Below are 9,821 nucleotides of genomic sequence, written 5' to 3'. Positions count from 1 at the left end.
AAGAAAAAATGTGACTTTACTTATTTCAGCTCAGTCTGGATTTATGCTTCACTTGCATTAACTTCCTGTCCGTAATAGTCTGTGTTGATGTTTTCCAGCATTTTTAGTTTCCTTTTAAGCTCCACATGAAGAGTGAGAAGAATCACATCCAAACTGTCTGAATCTTCATGAAGTGTTGCGATCTTACTGCCATTTCACAGATTCGCTTCCTGGATTTTTACATCTAACTGGTTCATTGGCTGGAGATTCTAAAGCGCAGATGTTACTGATAATAACTCGTTTAAATTAAACCAATTACCTCTTAACATATTTTTAATGATTTTATTTTCCAATGGTCCACTTGTAATGTTTTTTTAATTGACAGTTGAACTGAAGCAGTAATTTGTCTTCAGGATCGTTTTCCACCCTCTCTCTGACCTTTAGAAATAAATGAAATGCTCAGGAATGCTGGAGTCTGTTCCTCTTCCTCCCGATCACTCCGGAGTGTCATTCACATGTAAATGTGGGCGGTCATATGCTAATGAGCTCATGATGTCAGCGTTGTGATGATCGTTTCAGTAAATTAGAGGCAGTTCTCAGAGTACAATGAACTTTATCTCAAATCAAAATATTCTTCATCTTTTTCCTGACGCGTGACCCTTCAAGAGAAGAAGATCTTCAGATGTCAAAGCAGCGCAGCATCCGCTGTCAGAGTCTAAATATCACGCTGCTTTATTTTTATGTTTGTTGTTGTGTAGAGAAGCTGATGGACAGTAAACGGGTTATTTCTCTTTCCACCGGTTAACCCTAACCTTTACCTGCCAACCTGAAGTCAGCGTCAGCAGCAGTTTAACGATGTTCGTTTGTGCAGTAGCGCGTTCGTTTCTTTACTGAGATGTTTTATGAAAGCAAGTGTTAGATTGTGAAGCGTGATGTGTTTTGATTGACAGCTTCAGTTTGACGGACTGGAGGAGGCCATGTGTGTTTGATTGACAGCGTCTGATTTTTTGTTTTCTTGCTGTTACTCTCTGAATCAGACGCACTTGACAGCATGTTAATTTCTGCAGCGTTATGATGTGATATTAACAGAATAAATGAACGAAGCGCTGAAGGAGCTGCCGTGCCGTCAGATGGTGTGTGTTTTCTGGTATTATGTTGATTGGTTCACTGTCCTGTCAGAAAGTCTCAGCTGGCTGCCGTCCTGCTCGCGTCCGTCTCTGGTTTTATGATCTGTTATTTATGGCCTTCCTCGGCTCGCTCTTTTCGGGGTTGTCGCTACAAATTTGTCCTGAGCTGAGCGCTGGGCTTGTTTGAGGACGGCCGGTCCTCATCTGCATTTGTTCCAATATGTGTTTTAATCAGATGAGAGACCTGATGAAATTGCCCTTTAGATTGATCGCTCTGACATGCCTGCCATCGTAAACCAGAGCGGAGTAACTATCATCTGTGATAGACTGACGCTGTGTGTGTGTGTGTGTGTGTCAGTGCACATGTCGTAAACTGCTGATTGGGGCCTTCTGTGTGTGTAGAGAGATGGAGCCGGTGTGATTTTACGGGTGTTTGTTTTGCTGGTGCGTGATGGTTCCGTCGGACAGCTCTGAAGAGCGCCTGCATTTCTTCTGCTCGTTAGTGTCAAACTGTAAAAGCTCCGAAGGTCCGTCTTGACGAAATGAATTTCCGCTTGTCATGGTTTGTCTGTAAATTAGAATAAAAATGCAGATGGAGGATGTAGCTGCGTGTGTTTGCGTCCACAGAGCAGGAAAAATCTGCCTCTGATCCGAAATGAAATCATTTTCTGTCTCTTGATTGACCACCAGTTGGAGTTATATCAGCGTTTTTCTTTGCTTATCTTTGGCTCTCTGGTGGTCGTGGAACATGAACTAGAACTGACAAAACACCAGACGGCAACAGGTCTGATCTCGCTCTTCACAGACGCACACATCGGGGCTCTGCTAAGAAACAGTCTGATTATTGATTGTAAAACCTAAACTAGACCATGAAATGAATCTTAATTCGGTCTTTTGCACTTGCTTTTGCTTGTGTGGCAAGAGGCTTTCATTGAGAGGAGAGATGTGCATGTAATCTGTGAGCGTTTTACAGTATAAGAGAAGCATCACGTTTTTTTCACTAGCTCAACAGAAAGTCTACCACATGATCCCAGACCGTCCAGCTCTCTCTGTGTGTTTCTAGGGTCTGCAGGAACCTGAAGTGGAGCAGATGTTTGGAGAGCTGCTTCCAGCCATGGCACAGCTGGCACTGAGAGCGCCGAGCCTCTTCACACAGGTACGAGAACCTCCGTGACTCAACACGTCACATCTGACACCGATCGGATATTGTTGCACACGTGTAAACCCAAAAATCTGCACAAGATCTGAATGTTTTCACATCTGTTCTGGTCCACTTTCAAATGTAGTTTTAAATCCGATGCATATCAAGCACTCATTGATTGATCTAGTCTCCGCCCACCGATCCTCCACCAATGAGAACACTCCAGCGCTCAACAAGTGATCTGTGTGTTAAACTAAAGGTTGGACTCGATAGTGTTCCTACCTATTTGACATTGTGTTTCCTGACATTTATATGTGCCTGATTTCATTTGGCCTGTGAATGCTTTATATAAATATATAAATACAATATAGATGTGTCTAAATCCGGGAGATCACTCATATTAATGTTATATATATATATTTGTCCAGCCCTAAATCTGGAGTCCAGTTGTTTCTATGAATTGCAGCGGTCCATTTGCTTCTCTTTTCTGTAGCTTTCGTCAGTCTGTAAAATGCATTCTTCAGATTTCTTGTCAAATCTATTTGTACAGTCAGTCGCAAAGCTTTATCCCGTTTCGGATGTGTTTTGTGTGTTTTCGCTGCATTCACTCAGTCGGCCGACGGTGCCGTCACAGGCATTCCCTCTATAGCTGAGCTGAATGCAGAGTATCTACATCTCTACACGCTCCAGTTTAACCAAGTCATACAGAGATACTGTATCTTCTTTAAGCTGATAATTAATAACTATGCATCACTTATTGTACTTGAGTATCAGAAGTAAAAGTACTGCTCTATTAGGACTGGTGTTTATTTCATTTCCGTTGTTATGCTCCATCCTCTTGTTCCTAAACTCTGTATAATGTGAAAAGCCAAAGATAAATATCCCTGATATGGGAAATCAAATCAGGAGAGCAGTATAAAGCAATCGCTCGTCCAGTACAGGCTTCCATACTAACTTGTCATTGTGGATGAATCGTAATCTCGTAATGTTCACCAGCTCACAGTACACAAACCTCAGCTTGATACAGTTTCTCTGAACCTGTACATTTGCATTGCTGTGGCCCTTTGTTTATAAAGCCACTTTGAGTTCCCACATTTGTCTGTCCGTAGCCGATCCCGCTGCTGAGGACGCAGCGCTGTCGCTCCATCACGCTGTCGCAGGAGCAGGTGTCGAGTCTGCTGGCGAACGCCTTCTTCTGCACATTCCCTCGACGCAGCTCTCGCAGGACGGACTCCAGCAACTATCCTGACATCAACTTCAACAGGTTGTGGATATTATTAATGACATCTCTACTAAAAAACCCCACTAGCCGAGTGACTGAGTATGACACGGCTGCTTAATAAATAACCAAATAAATACATCGACATGAAATATTTGTTTGAGTGTGAAGTGATGCGAGAAGTTTAACATGAACCGTTCATGCAGGTTTGTGTCTCTCCAAACGCTCCGCACAGGGACTGTGATTGTGGATGTGAATATGAAATATTAGACACGGCCTTCCATATGATCTGCTCTGTGTGTTTTGTAGGTTGTTTGAAGGTCCGTCCCCGAAGAAACTGGAGAAACTCAAAACCCTTCTGTGCTACTTTGAACGGATCACGCGGCGCAGTGAGTTTGACTTTGCGTGTCACACGCTCTCATTCATTCGTGGATCGGTCGACTGATGCGTTTGTGTTTTGTTCTCCGAGGGCCCACCGGTCTCATCACTTACACCAGACAGTGTCTGCAGCGTCTGCCCTCGTGGGCGAGGTGAGGTTCATCTTCACTCACTCAATAGTGTTTCTTTTCCCACAAGCCAGTAAACGCTCTCGATGTGGTTTTCAGCTCAGAGAAGCAGTTCAGCAAGCTTCACATCAGCTGTGACGGCACCATAGAGGAGCAGGGCTACGGCATGCTGCAGGTGACCAAAACACCGCCGGGTCAGAGGTCACACCAAAATAAGACATCATATTTGCAAGAACACAGAGAGGAAACACAAGACAATTGTTGCATGATTTTCATTACAATTAAACACTTTTAACCTCATTATTGTAATCCAGAAAATAAATATTCTCATTTTTAGTGCAGTTTTTCTTTTTTATATATAATTCTCATTTTCCTGAGCGGTGATCACTCTGTGTGTGTGAGACTGTTTTATATATGTGTTTTCTGCAGGTGGACTTTGCCAACAGGTTCGTTGGGGGAGGAGTGACCGGTTCTGGTCTGGTTCAGGAGGAAATCCGTTTCCTGATCAACCCGGAGCTCATCGCCGCTCGCCTCTTCACTGAAGCGCTGGAGGACAACGAGTGTCTGATCATCACAGGTAGAACAAACACACAAGGACACGCTGAGACTCCTGTGGGGTTTGTGTTCAGACTGTAATCAGCACTCAAACCCTCAGACCTGCTGAGCGCGAGGACAGAACTGTCTGTCTCTCTGATTGCTGTCTGTCACTGACTGCGCTCGCATGCGCTGCTGAAGATGTGAAAGTGACGTTCACGTTTATATGCGCTGCTTTCCTGGCAGAACCTCAGATGCACTAAAGCGTTTCCTCGTAATCCCTTCAATGGTTTCAGATGTTCCAGAATGCTGCTTTCAGCAAAAATACTTAATTTCTTAAGTGCATGTAAAGGTAGTCCGTGTCCTCTGACGTTTGTGTTAGTGATGATCAGGATTTTATTTATTTTTCCAATTTACATGTAGTTTGAAAGAGTTACTGTTGTTTGGTTCTGTAACCAGTTGGAATGGAACTGTGATGAATGATTCCAGGAAAATTGGCTGATATTCCAAAGAATTTTTGCATGAAACATTTAATAGTTAAATCTATCAAATAATGCATTTTGAGTTCATGGGAACACAAATGACATTATTTTCTTAGAATGATCCATAACTATTATTATTTTCTTGTATTTAGCTTCTTTGTTGATATTTGATGGCTATTTTTGACACAGTGGATCACTGCACAGGACAGAAGAGGTTTTTCACAGGCGCATCATTGAATGAGATCTCATTTTATTCCCACAATTCACCTGCAGTCCACAGATCACTGTGATAACAGCCGCAGGACATCAGTGTGTGTGTGTGAGAGTGTGTGACTGTGTGTGTGTGTGTTTTTGTGACATATCAGGACACAAATGTGTATAATGACACGGGTATTACAAGGAGAGGGTGATTATGCGGACATTACTCCATGTCTCCACTTTTCAAAAGGCTTATAAATCACACAGAATGAGTTTTTGTGAGAAAGTAAAAGTGCACAGTTTCCTGTGATGGGTAGGTGGGAGGTGTAGCTCAGTGGTTAGAGCATGGCACTAGCAATGCCAAGGTCATGGGTTCGATCCCAGGGATTGCACATACTCGGATACAAATGTATAGTATAATGCAATGTAAGTCGCTTTGGATAAAAGCGTCTGCCAAATGCATAAATGTAAATGTAATGTAAATGTAGGTTTAGGGTTAGTGTAGGGGGAGAGAAAATACAGTTTGTACAGTATAAAAACCATTAGTGTGTGTGTGTGTGTGTGTGTGTGTGTGTTGCTCCTGCTGTGAAATCTGGGCTTCTCATCAACCCCCCTTCAACACACACAGACACACACAGAGCGAGAGAGAGACATACACACATGAACAGACTACACCCAGAAACACACTTTAGGGAAGTACAGAAATGTTTAGCAGTGCGAGGCTCGTTTGTGTTCCTGTGTCTCTGTGACCTCAGATGATTCAGCCATCTTCAAACACACCAACAGTTTAACTAATAACACTTAATAATCTGCTGCTCTTCCGTGATGGTACGATACGTTCGATTTCATTACATTACAAACGCGACGGGCCAGTTTCGGGCCTCCATGTCGACTGCGATTAGCTAAAGGACTTGTTGTCCTTTTCCTCTGATCAGTATTCTTGGCTCGGCTGCCCGTCATCTCGTCTCCATGGAGTCACCTTCAGGCCCCGCCTCTCCGTCCCGCCACTTACAGCTCTTAACTTTATTACAGTCCGGCAGAATTAATTACGTCTCTAAGAGCCGACTGGAGTCGCTCAGCTAATGCACAGGGCCACGACATCTCCTTTATTAAAGCGTCCCGGCCCCTGCATCTCCTCCGTATCTCTCTCTCTCTCTGCAGCCGTGCCCTAAATCACATTCCCCGCTTGGCTCTTCGACATCGATGAGTAAAATGGATCTTCTTGTTGCTGTACAGAAATTTGCCAAAGTGGCTTTGGCTAATTGAATTGCCTTTGATTGCGGAGCGTCTGCCTGCTGTCAGGGTGGCATTAGTGAGATATGGAAATGAGAGTGACTCACTGATACGAATCTCCAGCCAGGAAACGCACAAATGGCAGGAACGTCCCACTCGCTGTTTTACCTCTAGGTCACATATGGGTGTGTGAAGGAGACCGGTTCAGTCAGCCATGGCTCGTTGTTTGTAAAGCCAGCTTTGGGTCTCTGAATCTTCAGAATGTGATTTGAATGGTTTCAATCGCAGGGCCTTCACCGAACAAACGCGGTTTGAGACAAAGGCCTGACATTAAGCCTGAGATGATAATGTTCTCGAGGGGCCGATGCTGATTTTAGCCCGGCACAGATGAGATGCGTCCATTGACCTTTAAACTGTTTTCTCCGGCCTGTCAGAGACTCCAGCATCTTTACTAAAGACAGAAATACAGACGCTACACCAAACAAAGACAGACTCCTCTTCTGAAGGTCACATGAGCAGGAATTCTTCCCAGCAGGAATGTGTTTATCTCATTTCCTTTCCACTAAAGACAATGAACTTATCTGCGGAGAAGCTCGCGGTTCGGCTCTTTGCGGCGGATCGATGGCGGGACGGACCCGGTGCTGCTGCCAGGATCCTCTGATTGGATTTGCAGAATCTCAGTGGCCTCGGCAGATGATGTTAGGTCTGATCGAATGATCGGAGGCGGGCCGCGCCACCGTCACATGATCTGACTGACACGAGCGTTTGTGTGTTGATCAGAGCGCCATTATAGCGTTCAGCGGCTCTGTCTGTTTTTTTGACGACTGTTTTCAGACAGGTTTTCCATCTGCCTTCATCAGGGAGACAGTGTGTTTCACTCTTCAGCACATCCAACAACCAGTGACTTACAAAACAACTCTAAAACTGTGTGAAAATTAGTGAATACATTCATTTCTACAGCGCTTTATACAATACAGATAGTTTCAAAGCAGCTTCACAATAATAAACAGTAAAAGTCAAATCACCTTTATTTATATAGCGCTTTTTACAATGCAGATTGTCAAAGCAGCTTTACATTGATAACTGGTACATTATATTGGCTGCACAGCAGCTCTTAGAGAATAGTGTCAAAGTTCATCAATCCTGAAAGGAACTGTATTGAAGTATAAAGCAGAGAACGGTGTTGTTATTCGGCTCGACTATGAGTGTTACTATGTTGTATCAACAGGTACCGAGCAGTTCAGCAGATACTCTGGATACTCCAATACCTACAGATGGGATGGTAACCATGACGACCAGACGCCGAGGTGATGCCGACGCCCATCGGCCGCATGCTGTGAGCGTTTGCTGGGGTTTGTGCTGATGTGTCTGTGTCTGCAGGGACGAGTGGCAGCGCAGGGTCACGGAGATCGTCGCCATCGACGCCCTGCATTACAGAAACTTCCTGCAGCAGTTTCACCCCGAGAACATGACGAGAGAACTCAACAAGGTCACAAACATCACACAGTAGATCATTGATCAGATATTCCACATCATCCATGCGACAAAAGATCAAATCACTGCCGGAATAACTCTCGAATAGGGCTGAACTCCCCAAATCATCCTGTAATCATGTGATGGAGACTCTGGTTTAGTTCCTGCATTATTAATGTGAGCGGATGAACAGGAGGGCGTCTGTTTCTGCTCTTTGATGTTGCGCTTTGATCATCTGCACTTCGGTGATGCATCGCTCGCTTTACTGGAAACTTTAATTGCCATTTAATTTCAAGCCTAATTAATGATGAATTCATATTTGTATTGTTCTGTACAACAGACTAAATAAGCATTACTGATTGATTGTAGAGCTGTTTAGGGTCGTCCATTAAGTCTAAATGGTGAATGAATCTGCTGCAGAGACACTCAATATCACTGATACACATCCTTATAAATCCAGTGTAGAGATTACTGCTCACTGTATAAATCAGCTCCGGTTCTGCTGTAGTCAGGTCAGCAGGTCAAGGGTGAGGTTCAGCGACGGGTTAGTCAGTATGATCTCTCTGTCCCATCAGGCCTACTGTGGTTTCACTCGTCCTGGAGTCCAGACGGAGAATCTGTCCGCCGTGGCGACGGGTAACTGGGGCTGCGGAGCGTTCGGTGGAGACACGCGTCTGAAAGGTTTGTCGCGACCGGCAGAGCCTAAAATGAAAAGTTATACGTTAGCATCCATAATGCCACAGGTTATTGGGAACAAACAAACTCTCTCATTTACTTAAAGAGCAGCATCTGTCTCCTCTATTGATCCTTGCAGTTTCTCATTTGAGTAGATCTTCACACAGATTCCTCAAACTGATAATGGAATGAGAAAGAGGGATGAAGAGTGTTTGTGCAAATAGTCGTCTTCTTAATGTGTGTGTGTGTGTGTGTGTGTGTGTGTGTTTGTATGTGTGTGTGTGTGTGTGTGTGTGTTTGTATGTGTGTGTGTGTGTGTGTGTAGCTGTTCTGCAGATGATGGCGGCAGCAGAAGCGGAGCGTGATTTGATGTACTTCACGTTTGGGGACGCAGAGCTGGTCACAGACGTCCACTGCATTCACACACTGATCACACGCAATCACGCCAGCGTAGGTGAGTCACGCCTGAGGTCACGTGTGCATCTGATGCAGTACATGACGTTAGTGCAGGATTTTCATCAGTCATTGTTTGTCCTCTGTCGTGCAGGATCGGTGTTCAACATGTTGCTGCAATACTATGAGCGTGTGATCAAGGAAACTTCAAGAGCTAAACCTCAGAAAACACTTTACAGCTTCCTCTCTGAGCACCTGTGACCCCTGACACCAGCTGCTCTGATTCCTGCATTGTTTTCTGTACCTCAGAACTCACTGTATGAGCCTCAATAAATATGTTTTAATTGTTTGTCAGCTGTTTGTTGTCCTTCCTCGTGTGCGGGTCCAGAGCAGATGAAAGCAGCCGGACCCGCTGGGTTCGTATCGACTGTGCCGCTCAGTGGCAGAACCGCCACGTGAACCGAGTCTTTGTAGCGTACGGATTTCAAACGCGCATCTGCGCTCGGTGTGTGTCGGGGGTTTGTCTCTCTTCTGCTCCCTGAATGAGTTTGACCTTTGAAGCTCATACAGTCAGCATGAAACACGCATGAAGCTCAACCAGTCTCACAGATGAATTAAATCGTTACCAATTCGATAGTTCCTGCTCTTAGTAAGAGTCTTTTTAAAATAGAAAATCGTCCGTCTGATAATACTCAAGATTTAACGTTGAGTTTGTTTGATTTACATCTCGATCTTTCTATGGCGTATGACGCAGATCTTTTGCAGCGGAAGCTTTGACTCTTGCTGAAGGATTCTGCCGTTTCTCCAGTTCTGGGAATTAGCGGCTCATCGAGTGTGTTCAGTGTTCGGAGAGATGAGAGT

General features: G+C 44.5%; 1 protein-coding gene across 2 annotated transcripts in view; it reads left to right on the top strand.

Annotated features, from left to right (window-relative positions):
• LOC137007316 (poly(ADP-ribose) glycohydrolase-like) overlaps positions 1 to 9,586 on the top strand; it is a 16,300-nt gene extending 6,714 nt beyond the window's left edge. For both annotated transcript variants that reach the window (XM_067368609.1, XM_067368610.1), the window contains exons 7-17: positions 2,170 to 2,262; positions 3,357 to 3,511; positions 3,776 to 3,855; positions 3,936 to 3,996; positions 4,072 to 4,147; positions 4,402 to 4,549; positions 7,648 to 7,726; positions 7,800 to 7,908; positions 8,468 to 8,573; positions 8,893 to 9,021; positions 9,115 to 9,586. In XM_067368609.1, coding sequence (XP_067224710.1) covers positions 2,170 to 2,262; positions 3,357 to 3,511; positions 3,776 to 3,855; positions 3,936 to 3,996; positions 4,072 to 4,147; positions 4,402 to 4,549; positions 7,648 to 7,726; positions 7,800 to 7,908; positions 8,468 to 8,573; positions 8,893 to 9,021; positions 9,115 to 9,221 — 1,143 coding nt within the window. In that variant the 3' untranslated portion in view covers positions 9,222 to 9,586. The remainder of the gene's footprint in view (positions 1 to 2,169; positions 2,263 to 3,356; positions 3,512 to 3,775; positions 3,856 to 3,935; positions 3,997 to 4,071; positions 4,148 to 4,401; positions 4,550 to 7,647; positions 7,727 to 7,799; positions 7,909 to 8,467; positions 8,574 to 8,892; positions 9,022 to 9,114) is intronic.
• Positions 9,587 to 9,821: the final 235 nt, after the last annotated feature.

Source organism: Chanodichthys erythropterus, chromosome 19 (genome assembly GCF_024489055.1).
Source record: "Chanodichthys erythropterus isolate Z2021 chromosome 19, ASM2448905v1, whole genome shotgun sequence".
Classification (NCBI taxonomy): Eukaryota; Metazoa; Chordata; class Actinopteri; order Cypriniformes; family Xenocyprididae; genus Chanodichthys; species Chanodichthys erythropterus.
This window is presented reverse-complemented; position numbering and strand designations above follow the sequence as displayed.